Source organism: Giraffa tippelskirchi, chromosome 8 (assembly GCF_054371585.1).
Source record: "Giraffa tippelskirchi isolate mGirTip1 chromosome 8, T2T-mGirTip1v1.2.pri, whole genome shotgun sequence".
Taxonomy (NCBI): Eukaryota; Metazoa; Chordata; class Mammalia; order Artiodactyla; family Giraffidae; genus Giraffa; species Giraffa tippelskirchi.
Genome location: NC_137282.1, coordinates 142179976 through 142197505, shown reverse-complemented (window position 1 = coordinate 142197505; position 17530 = coordinate 142179976). Strand labels below are relative to the sequence as shown.

Below are 17530 nucleotides of genomic sequence, written 5' to 3'. Positions count from 1 at the left end.
TGATAGGAGGGCTGAAGGGGTAATATGGGGGCATCCAGGCTCTAGTTTAGGGGTTATCAAGGATCAGTGGACTGAGCTACAATGGTACACTCCTTAACCAACTAAACCCCAAAGGACAATGGAGAATCTGCCCTAAGTGACTCCTACCTGTTGCCAGGGAGAGTCTTCCTTAGCAACAAGGATCACTGAGGGCAGCAGGCTCTAGGCTGGCCACCAGAAATCAGTGAGTCTGGTTGTCTGGTTGTCCCCTTCCCCCCATTGGCAACTTGACTCTCAATATGACTATTTGGAATTGAGAAAGGAAATGTAAACACTGTGACAGGACAGTGCCTTGGTGCCCCACCTACTAGGCCAGGTGAGGCCTCTGACTCTAACCTGAGGGACTGAGGCCTGGAAGGAGGGTCCCAGGTCCATCCCATCCCTGTGCAACTCTCCTACCCCTTCTGGGGAGCCCTCAAGTCATGCTTGCACCTCCTTCTTGGCAGTACAACATAGGTGTGGTATAAATATAGGATAAAGATTGTTTCTTCAAACACTGGGCCACCCCCAGACACTGGAAGAAAGGACAGGTCTGAAAAACCTGTTTCTCCCTTTGCCCCAACCCTGGCCTCCCAGAGAAACTCCCCGAAGGGCTCTTTGGTGAGGGTAGGGGCTAAGAGTGTTATTTCCTGGGAGGGGGCTGCTGACAATAGATCTTCTGACAATAAATACACAATAGATCGGCTCTACACATTTATTAGTCAGAATGGAAAGGGGTGGGCACGGGGATGAGGTATGTATGGGAGCCAGGATTTGAAGTGTCAGCTTATACGGTGAGGTTATCGGATGCTTCCTGGCAGCCTTCACTAGGGACAGGACAGAACTCCATTTCAGGCCCAGATTCCAATTGCTTCTCACACAGGGCATGGGAGAGCGCAGGAAGTGGGGAGCTCTCCCTGGAGGCAACGGAGGATCTGGAGTGGTGTCGAGGGAAACAGGAAGGGTCTCTGGGAAAGCAGAGTGGAGGTTGTGAGTGGAAAGATGGACGGAGAGACTGCTGTCTAGTTAAAGCAATGTGAAGCATCTGGAGAGATGCTTTTCTGAGCAAAGGGAAGCGGCAGGGTATGGAGACACAAGAAGAGAGGCTCAGGCGAAGGCAGATGGGAGGAGGGGCAGCCATGGAGCCAGTCTCAGTGGAATAGCCAGAGCCCAAGGCCAGCCAAGGATGTGAGGAAGACAAGGGTCAGGGCCGGTGTGGGCCGAGGGGCTGGGCTATTGCAGTTGTCCTGGCTGCAGCAGGTGGTATTATAGGTCAGGCCCCCCTTCTGGTTGGTTTGGTTGACTGCCGGCTTACAGGGCTCTTCTGGTGTGCCACAGTCGAGTCGGGAGAAAACCCACATCTTCCCTGGGGTTAGGAGGGAGCAAAGAGGTTGTTAGTAAAGACAGGCACCTGGCATACCTGGGTCCCTCTCCCCATCGCATGCACCCCATTCGGGCTTCCATCCTTCCCAGCTCTGCCCCTGGCCCTGCCCTTCTGTATCTCTTCTCAGTCTAACCTTTCTCCTGCACTTCCTTACCCTGCCCCCTCACCCCAATCCCGGGCCTGTCACTTGCTGCCCATGAGGCTTTGAACCTGTTCCTGTCTCTTTCAGAGGCTGTTTCCTCAATATAATAATAGCACCCACATCATAGGATGTCATGAACATAAATTCAAACAATCCATGTAAAGATACAGGGTGGTGCCTGGGAAACAGTAATCCTTGGCCAAATATTATCATTGCTGTAGTTCTCTGTTCCACCTCAGCCCCAGCTGTAAAGTCCCCCACTGGCCCCCCCTCCCCACTGAAGAAGGGGATGGTACCGATGTACGCGTGGGTTGTCAGGCATTGATGTCCTGGTTCCAGGCGGCAGGACTTCCGGTCCACACAGCCCAGCACGGGGAGCTTGTAGCAGGAGTGACATCGAATATCAGCTGGGAAGACACAAGTGACAGAATATATGACTCACCAAGGGATGAGCCAAGCTGGTGGGTGGGGTTGGAGAGGAGTCAGTCAAGTTGGGGTTCTGACCTGTTTGGTCTGCTAGGGACAGAACAGGTAAGGGATGCAGAAAAATGTAGAAGTGGTTGAGGGTGGAGTTGGTCTGTGAATGGCCCACACCCTAAACATCTTTCTTCACTCCAACCCATCTGGAGATGAGTCAAGAGGGGCAGTTACCAACAATGGGGCTGGGGGCGGATGGAATGTGAGACTACCACTGGGAAGGAATGTGTAGGTGTCTAGGGAGGAGATGAAGGAATTCAGAAGGTTACAGATGAAGAGATGAAATAGGAAGAAATATTCAAAGTAAAAATCGTGGAGGCTACAGCACTTGCAGGAATGGCTTAGAGCTTAAGGCGGGCAAGAAAGCCACCGGGGCGGAGGGGGGGGGCAGTTAAGCAAAGCATTCTTTACCTCCTGGGGCTGCCAAGGGTGTGGGAAGAGGAAGCAGACCTGAAATAAATCCTCCCACCGTGGTATGTCTCCGAAAGGAGTAGTATCTAAGAGGCAGATCATCAGAATAGATATGAGCACTTTACCAAAATGGAGAGGATGCGTGCAGAAGGTGGCACCCCCAAGGTTCCTGCCACATCTGATCCAAGGTTTGAGAGAAGGAAGAGTTCAGGCCATGGGTGGAAGAGCCTGGTGATCACCTCTCAGTGAAACCCACCTCATCCTGGGGGTGAGCAACCTTGACATTCTCTCCCTAGAAGGCTGGGTAATCTCCCTGTCTCCCTGGAATCCTCTACAGAGCTTGTGTCCCTGGAAGTATGCACCCCAGGGGGAAGCGGGGTGGGGTGGGGATCTAGGAAAGACCACTGCTTGAGGGACAGAGCACAAAGTCCCTGATGTAGTAGATGGGAGGATGGGTGGCAAAAGAAGCCCCAGCCAGATGCCTAGGTTTCTGGGAGGACACCCAGGCTGAGTGCAGGTGGAGAGAGGAGAAAGCAGGTAAACTGGATCCTGGTGTGGGGTTGGAAGGGGAACTGGATATGAGCTTTATGAGAATAGGGGAACTGGGAACCTGTAACCCTGGGCAGTTAGAAGACTGGGTTTTGGAGGTGGGGAAGAGGCTGAAGGATGGAGATGGGGGAGAACAGAGCAAGGACCCTGTCACAGGGGCACAGGAGAGCCAAGCCAGTTGGGTGCGAGGGCGCTTGGGGTCTGTGGGTACTGTAGAGCAGTGGCTGGGGCAGGGTGTAAAAATCCTGACCAGGTGAACCACATCCTGAGGGGCCCCAGGGGCTCACCTGAGACCCAGCAGAGCAGAGCAGACAAGGAGAGCAGGAGAAGGGCTCTCATCGTGAGGGTCCTGAGAACGGCAGCAGCCGACAGAGCAGGACTTCAGGGGATCCAGCTCTGGTTCTGGGACTTGAGTGGCCTTTTTGGAGTTTATAATCACAACAGTCCCTCCCTCCCTGGCCTCTGGTGGCCCCTCCTTCCCCATTTAGGGAGGGGCTAAGCAGGACCCAGTGGAGGAGTGGGGATGGGGATGGGAGAGACAGCTGTGGGGAGGGCAGGTGCAGCAGTGACTAACTCCATTTTGTTTTTTAGTTTCCATCTAAGACACACCCTCCTGGCCCTCAGGAGTAACATCTCTGTCTGCCTAATCCTCTGGAGAAGTATCACTAAAGGCTCCTGTGATGTTATAGTGGCCCGGCTGGTAGCAGCATCTCCTGGTTCCTGGAACAGGAACAGGACAAGGGGGTGCAGCCCCAGCTGACTACCAAATTTTGGTCCCTGGTGGGGGGCACTGGTAGGGGCATGTAGGCAGGAATTAAGCACCAAATTCATCTCACTTCAGCCCCCACTTTGTTTTCCCAAGTCCTGCTCAGCCACAGGATGGAGTAGGGTTTATGATGTCACCATGAGTTTGTGTAACGTCATAGCACCAGAGGCAAGGGCTGGAGCTGCCTGTTAAGGAGAGGCTGCCTTAGGACCCCTGAAGGTTCTCAGGACCTCGCCCTGGCTCCACTTGGGTTTGGCCTGGCCTTGGTTCCTCCGGTGCAGTGAAGGCCGAGGGTGTGGGGCTGTGCATCTGCTCCAAAGCACCTCCCAAGCCAAAACCTGCTCAGTTGGGTGCAGCTCCTTGGGCCAGGAGGGACAGAATGGGCACAGAGAGGTGAGGTAGCAGCTAAAATAGGAATAGGAATAGTCATAATGGCAAGCACATAGTGCTCCTATGACTCAGCCATTTTTCTAGGTGTTTTCCATGTATTATTTGATTTAGTTCTTCAAATACTCTATGAGGTAGGTGCCTTTATGCCCATTTTACAGATGAGCAAACAGGCTCACAGAAGTGACTTGTGCACATCTCGCAGCTAGTAGATGGTGAAATCAAGATTTGAATTCAGACAGCCAGAATCCAGAAATCGTGGTGCTCCCTGCAACTGCTATGCTGCAAGAGTTGACAACTGGGCAAGTGCTTGTGTAAAGGACCCCAGCATGAATTTTAACTGAGCACTGGTTAAGGGCTGTGAACTTGCCTCTGAGGAGTCCCAGAGGGATCTGGGCAGCTGGTGGCCCCTCCCCCACCCCTTATCATTGCCCCCAGACCGGCGGTCTCCCCCTCCACCCCCCTTTTATTTCCCTCCGGTCTCCTCGGCTGGTTCACTGCCCTCTTCTTCCCACCACATCCCAGCCATGACCCTGGTTCTGCAGCTGCTGCAGCTGCTGCTGCTGTCGAGGGCCCAGGGGGACCCAGGGGGTAAGCCACCCCAGTAAAGTTGCAATGGGGGGAGGAAAGACTGAGGCAGGAGGAAGGGGCGACAGGAGGGTGAGATGTATATGGGAAGAGCCAGGATGGCAAGACAAGACAGGAGCGGCATCAGACTAAGTGATAGGGTCGTGTTGCCCTATGGTCTTGCCTTAACCATCGCCTCTGGCCTCCCATAGCTTCACTGAGTGGCCACCCCGGGGACCGCGTGAATCTCTCCTGCATAGGGGTCTCGCAACCCACCCGTTGGGTCTGGGCACCTAGATTCCCCGCCTGCAAAGGCCTGTCCAAAGGACGCCGCCCGATCCTGTGGGCCTCACCGAGCGGGACCCCCACCGTGTCTCCCGCCCAGCCCTTTGCTGGCCGCCTAAATGCCCTGGACCTTGGTATCCGGCGACTGGAGCTGCTCTTGAGCGCGGGGGACTCGGGCACCTTTATCTGCAAGGGTCGCCAAGAGGAGGAGAGCCGTATGGAGCTTCATGTGCTGGGAGACCGGGCCTACTGCAAAGCTCTGGGTAGGTCTATCTATGCCTTCATGCTCAGGGGACCTAACTCTGACACACGCCCCCGGCAGGGAGAGAGTTCTAGGCTGGGGGTTCCTGTGGGGGGCCAGCTAGGGCTCTGTCCCCGCACCCTGAGCTCGGCATCAACCACTCCCACCCGGCTTCCAACGTTCCCCAGGGTCGTCGTATTTCCAGATTCTGATCCCTCTGCTGGGCGCTGGGCTGGTGCTGGGCCTTGGAGTAGTGGGCTGGGCCTGCTGGAGGCGCAGGTGAGCACAAGGGGCGGAGCCTGATTGAAAGGGTCTTGACCCGAGGAGGGAGGGGCAGGTCCAGAACTTTTGCAAACCAAAGCTAGATCAGGTGTCGTTTGGAGATGAATGCGGGAGTTTAGAACTGGGGGGCGAGGCCAGGGGCTGGTGGGTGGAGCCCTAGCTAAGGAGGCGAAGCTGGAGGCGGAGCAGGCTCCACGCGTGGGTTGATGTATCTGTGGGGGTGGAACCTACATTGTTTTCCCGGTCAGCCTGAAATTGGCTGGGTCGTTGTTGGCGCGTCCGGGGGCCCAGGACGAAGCAAGACAGGTTAGTGCTTCTCAAAGACTCTTACCCATCCCTTACAGGCGCTCGCCCCCTCATCCGCCTCGACCAACGCCCAGATTTGGTGAGACTAACTCCCCCGCAATTTTCCTTCTCCGCACATTCCCCACCCAGTACCCGAGTCTGAGCCCTTGCCGGGAGCAGACAAGTTGGTCACCTTCTCTCAATCCTTCAGCTCTGTCCCCCCTACATAGTTCCACTCGTGAAAGCCGAGCCCCAGAGGCCAGAAGAGGAGGAAGAGCCCAAGATGTCAGGGGACCTGGATCAGGAGCCGGTAAGCGCTTAGGGGTGGGATGCGCTTAGGGGTGGGATGCGCTTAGGGGTGGGATGCGCTTAGGGGTGGGATGCGGGCTGGCCAGAATCCTTGAGTCAAGTGGAGGGAGAAAGACAGAGGCCTGGATACCCAGGGGAGTCAGACTTCTGAGACCCTCCTGCCTTCCTCCCCACCTTTCAGAGCGTGCTCTATGCAGACCTGGATCATATGGCCCTCAGAAGGTCCAGCCGACTGTCCCCAGTGGTCCCTGCTGATGCCTCCACCATCTATGCTGTTGTAGTTTGAAGGGAAGCCTTTACAGCAAACCTCACAAGCTGGGGGCTCCCAGATCTCCATTACACCCCTCCCCTTCTTGGCCCTTCACCTGGCAAAGGAAGGCACCATGGGACAGAAATGAGCACTAGACTGGGAGTTGAGAGACCTAGGTTCCAGGCTATCTCTGCTGCTGATCTTGGTCCTTCCTTACCCGTGTCTCTCACACCTGTTTCCCCACCTTAAGACACCAGCAACTGCTAGATCGTTGCCCTATCTCTTCACTTCTCTTCACAGTCAAGCTCTTTGAACCAAGGGCCTACACCTGTCTCTTCCATTTTTTCCTTCGCTCCTACTACTCACCTGGTCTCCATGAGATTGCCAGTGATGTATTAATAGCCACACCCACTAGATATTTTGTTAGCATTCATCTGGCTTGACCTTTGATTACTCTCTTATTTAAGCTGTTTTTCTTTAATGTTGGTGTCTTCCTCCTGGACTCCCTTTCCTTGGTCCCTATTCCCACAGTATTCCCCACCATTCCAGGTCTGTTTGTCTTTTTAATATCTGCTTTTCTCCCTTCTAGGGTGCTGTCATCCACAGCCAGTCCTCAGCCTTTACGTTAACTCTGCAAACAACACCCAGAATTCCCTCCAGTTCCCATCTCTGATATGAGATTTCCAAACTGTCCCTCAGACATCTCTGCCTGGCTGACCCTTGGCATTTTGCACACAGCAGGTCCAAAAGCCAACACACTGTCATCTCCCAAGCCACTTATTTAATCCTCCCTCCTGTGCATCTTCTCTTGATCAACCCTGTTGCTCAAGCCAGAAACTGGGAGTCATGTAACCTCCTTCCTCTCACTCCCACATGATAAACCAAGTCCTGTCTTTCTATTTTAATGTGGTTGTCAATCCACACCCTTTTCATGTCCAGCACTGCCACCTAAGTGTACTCTCTTCAGTTCCTCCCTGGATTTCCCATAGCCTCATCTCATTCTCCTGCCCTTGCTCTCCTCGCTGAAACCAGAATATCCCCGAATGCTAACCTCCTGACCTCCTACATTTCAGCACTATTTCAGTTCTGGCCCTCAGCCTTGGTTTCAAGGTGCTACAGTACTCTACTTATTCTCCAGGCTTATCTCTGTCACTTGATGCCTAGAACACGACAGCCTTTGAGAAATTCTTCCCAGCCCACAAATATGCCCGTGCCCAGTGCAGTTTCTTCTTCCTGGATTACCCTTTGTCTCTTCCTCACCATGCGCCTGGCTAATTCTTATTTATCCTCAGGACTCAGTTCAAATGTAGTCTTTTCTGGGAAGCTATTTCTGACCCTCTTGGCCCACTCCTGCATTTACTTTGATGCCCTCTGGAGCCCCTTATTTCTCTCATAGCAACAGCCTCCTGTGAATTATTCCATTACAACCTGTATTTCAGTTTATAAGAAATTTTCGTGTACTGTGAGTTCCCTTGATATCAGGAGACTGACCCTTTTTCTCTCACTGCTAAGCCTCTGTAAATGAGTGAAAATGAATGTCCCTGGAAATGTCATTTCCTCCTATCAGCTCGGGGATGGGCTGTTGATCTCCAAATCTCTGAATCATCTGACATTTAGATAAATTCAGTGAGTGACTCACTCATATTTTCTCTTCTCTGCCCTGTACATGCTCCCCACAAGATAAATTCTTTCCTGTCCATTTGTACCCAAGACCCCACAACAGGACTGGACAATGAGTCAGTGTGTGCAGAGTGAGGGTTTGATGAATGAAGGTCTCCTCCCCAGCACTAATCCCAACCTCAGGTTTCAGCCCTGCCCTTGTCCTTCTGCTCCAGTAAGACACCAGTCGCAGTCCAGTCTAAAAGGTCAGTTCTATTTTATTAGTTCTTGAGGAGAGGACTCACCCAGTGGGCTCTGTCCTTTTTCTTACTCTGTGCCCTCCTCTATCTTGGGGCCCTTTCCCCACTACTGCCTAATCACCATCCTCTATCTAACCTTCCTTCCCCTTCTACTCCTATGCCATTCTACCCCTGGTCAGCCAGGACCCCCAGGCTGGGCTCTCAGTTGTGGGGGCGTGTGCTGAGCACCAGGCAGAGGGAACTGAGCCCAGCGCCGGCCTTCTCCAGTTCTGAGCAGGACACAGGTACAAGGGTGACGTCAGAGAGCTTCTGCAGTGCCTGTAGGGAGGACAGCGTGTGGGGAGAAGGGAATGAAACCCCAAGACCCACAGGCGGGGCCCCCTTTCAGCCAGCTCAGAGTGGCCCCACTCAGGCTTCTAGAATAGGCACCCCTTCTTCCTCCCACAAGGAAGGCCCTAAGCCCCATTTCTCTGGTTGAGGGTAGTGGTGGAGCTCCTGCCTTCTCTCACCTCCTGGCTGTTGGGCAGGTCCCCGCCTCCACGGTGCAGGAGGAAAGGGGGCAGGCCGGGCTGCCCAGGACGCAGAAAGAGACAGTCAGCCGCTGCGTCATCCGGGAGGGTTAGGGAGGCATAGGGGTGATCAGTCAACACTGCCATTGCCTTGGGGGAGAAGAGAGAGGAAACATGGAAGGCTCAGCCTCTCCACAACCATGTCTTGCTGCCCTACCACCGCTAAGGGCGGGGGACAGTCACATTATTGTGGAATAATAATAAGAGCAATCACATGTCAGTTACTATGGGTCAGACACTGAGTGCTTTAATTAACTTTGCTAATTTCCACCTCGGACTCACAGGCAGTTTTTTCCACCTGTTATCCACTTCTCTGCCACTCCAGACCCCACCCGTGGATCCTATCCATCCTTCAAGACACAGATTAGGTGCCCTTTAGAGAGTTTTGTGAAACCCCGGAAGACGATGTTAATTGTCCCTGTTTCTCCGTGTTCCAGCTGCCTGTCCCGCTTATAGTAACTTGTTTTCTCACGTGTTTTCACATAGAGGACAGCACCCTGAGGGTAGGGGTTGGAGCTAATTCTCAGAGCTGCCCTGCTCCCCGCCTCCTGGACCTAGAGCCACGCCCACTGTCGTTGGCCCCCAACTTGCCCCGCCCCAGCCCCGCCCCAGCCCCGCCCCAGCCCCGCCCCTTCTCACCCTGACAGCTTTTTGGGCAGCCTCGCTGGAACCCGCCACCACAGTGCGGGGTCCCCCCATGCCGCAGAGGCCACGCAGGTGGGAGGAGCTTGTGACGGGCACCGTGGAGACGGCAAAGTCCTAGAGGGAACAAGGGAAAGTGTTCAGTGACGGGAGTAGCCTAAACACGGGCTACTCTCAGCCACTTCCTCCTCAGCCCCCCAGTCCCTCCCCTCTCCTCCCTGCCCAGGTCCCTCCGACCCCATCCACCCCCGGCTCCCCCCACCCCCGCTCCTAACCCGGAACGTGTCCGCCACGATCTCAGCTCCTCGGTGATTGGTCCACTTGGAGAGGCCTACGAAAAACTCCCGGCCTGAGCCCAGGGAGGTCGTCGAGGTATGAGGCGCGAGTGAGTTGGAAACAAGGCTCGATGTGGCCGATTCGCCCACAGTCAGCCTCCCTGTACCAAGCCCCAGGGTACAGGCCCCCCAACCTCACCGGTGAAGAGAACATCAGTGCCATCCAGCGTCGCGTTCTCATCCCCCATCTCCACAATTCGGAGCCCCAGGTCCTGGAGGGCTTTGCGGACTCCATCGACCTTAGGGCAGGAGAAGAGGGAGCGAAACTGAGATATTTCCATCCCCATTCTTCCCTAAAGCCCGGGATGTCCAGATCCTTCTTGCCCCCTACTCGAACCCGTGCCCAGGCGCTCACCTCCGGCCTGCGGGCGGGGCTCCAGGGCCGCGTGATTAGGGCCGTATCCCCTTGGATCACGGCGGTGTCACCGAGCAGCGGTCCCAGCGGCAGCAACTCTTCAGGAGGCAGTTCTACTAGCTGCAGCCCCAATCGCTGCCTCAGTTTACCCCCCAGCACCCCATGCTCCCTCTGAGCTTTGGCTAGGTCCAGAGCAGGGAGGCCAGCTGCCGCACCCTCCCCCGATGCCAGGCTCACCGGGACCCCCCGGATCAGGGCATGGGAGCAGCGGCCCAGCCCCTCCCCTGGCGTCCCCATCCCATCCACACAGACGCCCCCTTCGGCTGTGCTGATTTCTTAGTTTTCTCTTTCTACTTCACCTGTCTGGGAGAAGAAACAGAAAGGGGGGAGGCAGAGAGAGAGGCATGCAGAGAAGGGCATAGGGGGATGGTTAAGAGCGCCTGGGTCTTCCTTCTGCCTTTTCCGGGCGCCCCTCCCACTCCGCCCCACCCCCTCCAGACCTTCCTGTCCTGCGGACCTCACTCCACCCCGCACCCTCGCGGATCTGCTGCTTTAGGGGGAGTCCGAGGAACAAGATCGGGACCCCTAATTTCCAAAACACCTGTTGCCCTTGCTTGGGGGGTTTTGAGAGGTCCCCGCCAGGCGCCCCTCTTGGCAGCCGCTAGGATGCGCTCACTCCCCAAAAATGCAGCGGCCCCGCCCCCTTAACCCTCAGCTGCTCGCTGCCTTAGGGACCCGAAGTGCGGCGAGGAACCCACAGGGGTGATGGGACAGGAGGAGACAGCTGGGGAGAGTTAGGGCCTGGGAGATGAAAGTCTTGGATGTCCGAACCAGAAAGGGAGAGAGGGTCAAGGAGGAGGAAATAGAGCCTAAGGAGTTAAACATCCTCTCTCCACTCCAGTCACTCCGTCCCTAGCGCGACCCAGTGTAAACCAGACTGAGTCCCGGAGGACTGGGAGAGGTCTAAAACAAAATCCGAGGGGCGGGGAAATTGGGGGGGCGTGGTTCTGGGGAGCAGGCGCCACTCGGGGCGCCAGGACCTGGTCCCCCAGTCTCCTGACCCATCTTCCCCAAAGTCCGCCCCGACTCAGCTCCGCACCCAAATATTGACCCTCCGCACTGTCCTGGTGCAAGCACGGGCCCAGCATTCCGGAACTCCGGTCTGCACACGGTCCCAGGGACACCTCCCACCCCAGACTCACCTCCAGCGGCCACTGCTGCTCTTGCCGCTCGGTGATCTTGGCTAGAGCCCCACCCCCCTGAGGACAGAGTTGGTGGTGAAGAAGAGTCGTAGCCTTCAAGCGTCGGGGACCGGAGCTTTGGCTTTGAGAGGTCCCTGGGCAAGCGAGCTCAAGTACTACTGTGGGTCGGGGGCACGACGGTCTGGCGGCTCCAGGGCATTGTCTAAGCGGGACGGGGCGGGGCTCCTCGAGGTCACGCCCATTCCGCCCTGCTTTGCCGCGCCCACTCCACCCCTGCGAGCCCCCCTTCTCGGAATTCTGCCCCGCCCCAAGATCGCTGCCCAGACCCACCCAGATCAGGCCAGCCCCGGCGGCTGGGCTGCAAATGCGGCGTGGAGCCCAAGATAGCACTATCGTGGACCTACACATAAAAATGGCAGCCCATCACAAGCACCCCTCTTCTAAATTCCTGGTTTCTGCCAGGAGTTCAAGGTCATTGACCTACCCTTCTTTCCTTGTTATTCACACTTCAAGTCCCTGCTTTGTATAAAAACACTAGATGGTCATTCTGTATTTTATTACTGAAATACATTGTCCAACCCACCCCACAATAAAAATCTCTCGCAGATCCCCCCATCCTTGCTTCTCATCGCCCCCAGCAAGCCCTGCACAGGTGCTCTCCAGGATTCTATGCCCACTGGCCATTTTGGGGTGTGTCCATTGAGTAGCATATGGAAATCATCCAGGGCCTTTGTGGAGAAAATGGAAGGGGGGCCGGGGAGCCCTAGGAAGGACCTTATTTGAGGGCCTTGGCCACTTGCTCATAGGCCAGCTCGATTTCCTCATCATCTGGACAGGTGGAAGCAAACTCTTCCCTAGCATAGGCATTGCGCAGGTATCGATGCACTCCGCGAAACACATCTGGAATGGAGAATCCCCGGTACTTCTTACAGACCACCTAGGGGTGCAGGGAGGAGGACCAATAGGTTAGCCTCAGGGAAGTCACACCAGCTGCCATGCCCTGGTCCTTCCCTTATCCCAAAGCCTACATGATAACATCCAGGCATTTAAGCAAGTCTGCTACCTGGTTTCTTTTCTTATGACTCTTCAGTTCAGTTCAGTCCCTCAGTCCCGACTCTTTGCGACCTCATGGACTGCAGCACGCCAGGGCTCCCTGTCCATCACCAACTCCTAGAGTTTACCCAAACTCATGGCTATTGAGTCAGTGATGCCACCCAACCACCTTATCCTCTGTCATCCTCTTCTCCTCCTGCCTTCAATCTTTCCCAGCATCAGGGTCTTTTCAGATGAGTCAGCTCTTCGCATCAGGTGGTCAAAGGATTGGAGTTTCAGCTTCAACATCAGTCCTTGTGACTAATCTCCCACATAATCATCTGCAGTTATCTTAACTCCTGTCTGGTAAGGCCTTCACCCTTTCTCTCCACTTACTGAAATCCTGGCCATTTATAACCAGCCCCTTTTCAGACCACCCCAGTCCATGGTACTTGTTTTCTCCTCTTGATTTTGAGATATAGTTCACAAACCATAAAGTTCTCTTAAATTTCCACAGCAATTTTTGTCTACTTGTCATTTGGCTTTTAATCATGTATTATTAACTTTCATGTGAAAGTTATTTTCTTAGCTAGATTTCAAATCCTTTGCAGGCAGGGACTTATCTACAGTATGCCAAGATCAAAGGTCCCTCATGCTACAACTAAGACTCTGTGCAGCCAAATAAATAAATACAGAGATTTTCAATACACAGTTCTGCAGCAGACTGATACCGGGCCCACGTTTCACAAACTAAACCATAGGTTTGAGCTGTGACAAAAACAAGGAAACCAGCACTTTTCATCTTCCACAAGAGGAAGTGGAGACTGAAACAACAGACTTAAAACTTTGATTTTAGGAAAAGCCTGGTCTATCTGATCTGGGGATTTGGCAACGATAGAGATGGGAAGAGCATTCTTGAAAGCAGTCCTGCGATGTGTTACTCTCAGTCTGTTTGCACCCACACCTTGCATCGTGGAATGTAATTAATTCTCCCAAGCAGTGGTCTTGCCAGCAAAGATAGCAGAGAAGGAATAGGGTGGTGTCTGCCATTGGAAACCACTCTCAGAAAGAAACCACTTTTGGAGTGGTTGTCATGGGAAGCCTGCATGGGAGCCCCTTAAAGAGTCATCCCACCTCCCACCTACTCCTCCCACAATTGACTACTCACCTGTACTATGTGGAGCTTGGGCAACAGGTTGCAGTCAGCCAGCGTGAGCTCATTGCCATCCAGAAATTTCCTCTGAGAGATGCCCTCATCCTCAGCACTGGTCTCATCTACTTCATCTGGGAGGGGGGATGTCAGGTAATTGTCTAATACTTTCAGGGCTTTCAGGAGCCCCTTCTCCAGGTCTGTGCAAGAGAAGGGAGTTGGTAACAACATCAGAAGATCGACAAAGTCCAAGAAGCCCCATGGCAGGGGGTGAGGAAAGTCCCAAACAGTAATAGCTAACACTAATGTGTTTCATTTTCTCTGTGCTCTTCTATGCAACTTACATACAAAAACTCATTTAATTCTCACATCAACTGGGGAAGTAGGTATTGTTATCCTCATTTTATAGATCTGAGAATAGATTTCCAGAGAAGTTACATGAATTCCCCGAAGGCTCACAGCTACTAGAATTTGTACTCAGGTCATCTGGATCTAGAGTCACTATTATTTTTTAATTGAAGTAAGGCTTGCCAATATCTGCTCCATCTCCCTGATATCTCAATGTCCAAGTGTCCCTAATACCTAGTTCTTTTCCATTCCTCCTAGGACCCAGGCCTCTGACCCACAAGACTCACTGTCATTGAGTGCTGGGTTTGAATTCTTAATGTAGGCAGAGAATTTGGCAAATATGTCCAGCCCAGCTGTGTTGGATTCAGGGTTCAGAGCTGCCAGCTTGGGGTACCTAAAAGCCAATGGGAGAAACTGGATAAGATATCTTCCAAGGACGAGCCTCAGCTCCCTGCCTTAGCCCCACCACCATCTCTGTTTTCCATTTCTTCAACCCCTCTTTCCCAGAGTCTCCCAGCTCCCCCACTTCCCATTCCAAGTTCCCCTCTACCTGGGAGGGCACAGCACTGCCTCCAGAAATTCCTCAATCTTGTTGGTGTCTGTGTGCACTTCAGTGCCATACAGCAGGAAAGGGAGCTGCCCTCCTGGGCACAGCTTCTGTACCGTCTCAGTCCGCCTGGAGGAGTGACCAGGCATAAGGACTGGTAAAGGGGGTTAGGGAGACCCAGAAAAGGGAGATGGAGGGAGGTGGGAGAGGGGCTCCAGATGGGGGGTGGGGTGGGGGGATGGTTCAGGATGGAAGGACTCAGGTGAATGAGTGTGCACCTGTGCACGAGTGTGCACATAAGAGGTGTTTAGAGGAACAGAAGTGGGCCTACCTCTTGGTGTCAACAGTGGTGACATTGAAGGTGACTCCCTTGAGCCAGAGCACCATGAAGAGTCTCTGGGAGAAGGGGCAGTTTCCGATCTTGGCCCCATCACTGCCAGCCTGGAAAGGAAGCCCCAGCCCAAGATTAGGCCTGGTGTACCCGACTCATTCTGAGGCCATTCTCTGCATCTCCTACTCCCAGACTTGGCTGCTTTCTGCCTAGTCATGATACATACTCAGTCTCACCACTAAAAGCTCCCCACATAACTGGGCTCTGCACTCTCAGGTCTGGGTCAAACCTACGACGGATCATTGAGAATATCTTCTGCAAAGGTAAGCTTCTGGTTTCCCAGAGAATTGAGCACAATGGGAGGTCGGCCCAGGGAATGGATTTTGGAGAACTTGGAGGATCTAGACCCTAGAGAGGGAAGACTAATGGGAGCGGGCATAGTTACTTTTCTCGGTGCTATTTTAAGCATTCTACATGCCATAACTCATTTAATTTTCACATCGACCCATGAAATAGAGCCTAGAAAGGGGCTTTGTTGAAGCCAGCTGTGTGGGCTAGAGGCCTGGATTCCTGAAGGAAGTAGAGCCTGAAGACAGGAGAGGTGGGGCGGGGGTTTGGAAGCAGGAGTTCTGGTTCTCTATACACTACCCAAGCAGCTGGGTGGGGAGTCAAGGGGCTCAGAGCCTCACCCTGGAGGTGTGGAGGGCCTTGTACAGGGGGGCTGCTCTCTAATCCCTGACATCATCCCCCAACGGACACCTCCCCCCAGGCTGAGGGTGATTCATCTCACTGTGTCTTGGGTCTCAGCAGCCTCCTTCCTGGCAAGCAGTGGGGGCAGGGACCTGTGAGGCTGAGGCCTGGGCAGACAATGCCACCTCCCTCTTCCCTGGACACTGCCAGGGAAGGGTGGGGGTCTCCCAGAGCAAGTCCCCTAGCTCCAGATAACCTTCCTCACGTAGGACCCAGGGCTGGAATCTCTGCAGCGCAGCCCCACCCAGGAGTAAAAATAGCCCCTGAGGCAAGACTGAGAGTGAGGTGGGGACCACACCTAAGGGGGCGGACCCAGGCAGGACTGAGTGAGAAGGAATGGCCGCCTGAGAAGCCCTGGCATAAAGGAGAGGGAGAAACGGGCTGGGACACACAAAGGCTGGAGGAACAAAAGAGGGGAAGTGGAGGGAAAGGAGGCAGGAAAGTGAAGGGTGGGGAGACTGCGAGCCGGGAGATAGAGACGGTGGGGGAGGTCGCTAAAGGGAGGGAGGAGCACAGAGAAGGGGTCTGGAGAGGCGAGAGAATGCAAGTCTAGTGCGGAAGGGAGCGCGGCTGAAGCGGCAGCCTGAGGTTTCGATATGCAAATACCTTGGGACCACCTCTCCTCATCAACACCCACAGAGAGGACAGAATTGGGACAGCTCTTTTTCTTTCGTTTCTATAACCCCAAACCCTAAACACCCTAAGCGCTCCTCCTCCTGCTTTCTCTTCCCATCTACCCTCGTGGTAGCCACTGCTCAACACTCATCTCCCCGCCACCACCCTTTCTCTTGCTTCTCCAAGACCCCAGGACATTGGTTCTCGACCCCATCACCTCTCTAAGCCAGCTTCTGGAACTCCACTCCCATTCTCGTTTCCTTCCACCACACCAATTCTTCCCAGTTCACTTGGTCCCACTCCCAGACCTCCCTACCACACCCTGTTCCTTGAAACCTCCCCGCCACATATACATATACACACACCTACACACACACCCCTCCAAGTCCTCCCACCATGTGCCTCACCCTCTGATCTTTTTGTAGGGCCCGTATCGTGAAGTTTCCCTCGGTCCCACCCAACCCTTGTTAGGTTTCCGGCTGGCCCCTGTCAGCTGTTCCCTCACCCCCACTCCGTCAATCTTCTCAACTCCTGGGAACCCTCCCTTTTCTCTATCTTCTTGGCCTTTAGGCTGCTGGAGACTTGGACTTTTACAAACTTTTCAGGGTTGAGCCTAGATTTCTCTAGGCGCGCACATTATCTTCGCCTCCCCACCCTCCCGCCACCCCCCCCCCAACACACACACTAAAGATTGCACGTGGGGCTGGGGGTGGGAATCAAGGAGGAAAGGGAGTGGGGAGTGGAGGCTGGAGCTGGGGAAAAGTGAGAGTTGCCTTCCAGGAACTTGGAGGGGGGCAGAGGAGGGAGAAGGTGTTCTTACCTTCACGAACAATTCGACCTGCGGTTGTTCTTCAGCCATGGTTGCGACGGGGACCAGGAAGCGGCCGTCGCTGGGGGAACTGGGAGGGGCCGGGGCAGGGAAGGCGGTCTCACAGAAGAAATTCTCTCCCCTAGACCTAGGACTGGCCCTTCAGCGCCACACGAGCCTGATCAGACCCGCTCACTCCAGACGCGGCCTCTCCACCAGTCGGACGTACTCCACACCCAGCGGCTCTAGCTCTACCCGCTCCGGGACTTGATCTGGGAGCTGACTCACGGACCGCCCCGCCCCGAACCTGGGGAGGGGACGGGCGGGGGGCGGGACTCGACGACCTAGGGAGTAGGCCCGTAGGGGTGAGCCTCGGGTCTCCCTGATGATGGGGGAGGGGGTTTGAGGAGAGTCTCGGGAAAATCCCTTGTGTCCCTGCCAGTTTCCTTGATCACGGGACTTTTTTCTGCCTCAGTTTCCCTGCTTGCTTAATCAGAAGACACTCCCACTCCACCCTTACTCGAAAAATCTGACACTGACTGCTTGACCTCGTCCCCGAGGGCCCAGAAAGGGAATTATAGAAGAGAAAAGTGGTCCTTTATTCCTTTCTTCAAGTTTCTTCCGGACTACAGTT

The 17530-nt window shown here is 54.5% G+C and overlaps 4 protein-coding genes across 7 annotated transcripts; 1 reads left to right on the top strand and 3 right to left on the bottom strand.

The window, feature by feature from the left end:
* Positions 1–719: 719 nt before the first annotated feature.
* LY6G6C (lymphocyte antigen 6 family member G6C) lies at positions 720–3815 on the bottom strand. The gene is made up of 3 exons (XM_081522484.1): positions 3269–3815; positions 1841–1951; positions 720–1384 (listed from the first exon to the last, which is right to left on the bottom strand). The coding sequence occupies exons 1-3, from the start codon at positions 3318–3320 to the stop codon at positions 1170–1172; spliced, it is 378 nt and encodes a 125-aa protein (XP_081378610.1). The 5' UTR covers positions 3321–3815; the 3' UTR covers positions 720–1169.
* Positions 3816–4630: 815 nt separating this feature from the next.
* MPIG6B (megakaryocyte and platelet inhibitory receptor G6b) lies at positions 4631–7906 on the top strand. 3 transcript variants are annotated; one of them, XM_081522479.1, is made up of 6 exons: positions 4631–4725; positions 4914–5249; positions 5416–5506; positions 5854–5894; positions 6025–6104; positions 6285–7906. In XM_081522479.1, the coding sequence occupies exons 1-6, from the start codon at positions 4662–4664 to the stop codon at positions 6387–6389; spliced, it is 717 nt and encodes a 238-aa protein (XP_081378605.1). In that variant the 5' UTR covers positions 4631–4661; the 3' UTR covers positions 6390–7906. The 3 variants fall into 3 exon arrangements, with proteins under 3 accessions (XP_081378605.1, XP_081378607.1, XP_081378608.1); XM_081522481.1 differs by having other exon boundaries at positions 6006–6104; XM_081522482.1 differs by lacking the exons at positions 5416–5506; positions 5854–5894 and having other exon boundaries at positions 4914–5257; positions 6021–6104.
* Positions 7907–8212: 306 nt separating this feature from the next.
* DDAH2 (DDAH family member 2, ADMA-independent) lies at positions 8213–11533 on the bottom strand. Of its 2 annotated transcripts, none has more exons than XM_081522476.1 (7): positions 11316–11533; positions 10114–10476; positions 9898–9997; positions 9699–9772; positions 9421–9540; positions 8722–8871; positions 8213–8530 (listed from the first exon to the last, which is right to left on the bottom strand). In XM_081522476.1, exons 2-7 carry the CDS (start codon positions 10408–10410, stop codon positions 8414–8416), a joined length of 858 nt encoding a protein of 285 aa, XP_081378602.1. In that variant the 5' UTR covers positions 10411–10476; positions 11316–11533; the 3' UTR covers positions 8213–8413. The 2 variants fall into 2 exon arrangements, with proteins under 2 accessions (XP_081378602.1, XP_081378603.1); XM_081522477.1 differs by having other exon boundaries at positions 10114–10472.
* Positions 11534–11856: 323 nt separating this feature from the next.
* On the bottom strand, positions 11857–17149 carry CLIC1 (chloride intracellular channel 1). Its single transcript, XM_081522478.1, has 6 exons — positions 16909–17149; positions 14724–14833; positions 14396–14521; positions 14133–14239; positions 13516–13697; positions 11857–12252 (listed from the first exon to the last, which is right to left on the bottom strand). The coding sequence occupies exons 1-6, from the start codon at positions 16945–16947 to the stop codon at positions 12091–12093; spliced, it is 726 nt and encodes a 241-aa protein (XP_081378604.1). The 5' UTR covers positions 16948–17149; the 3' UTR covers positions 11857–12090.
* Between the last annotated feature and the right edge of the window lie 381 nt (positions 17150–17530).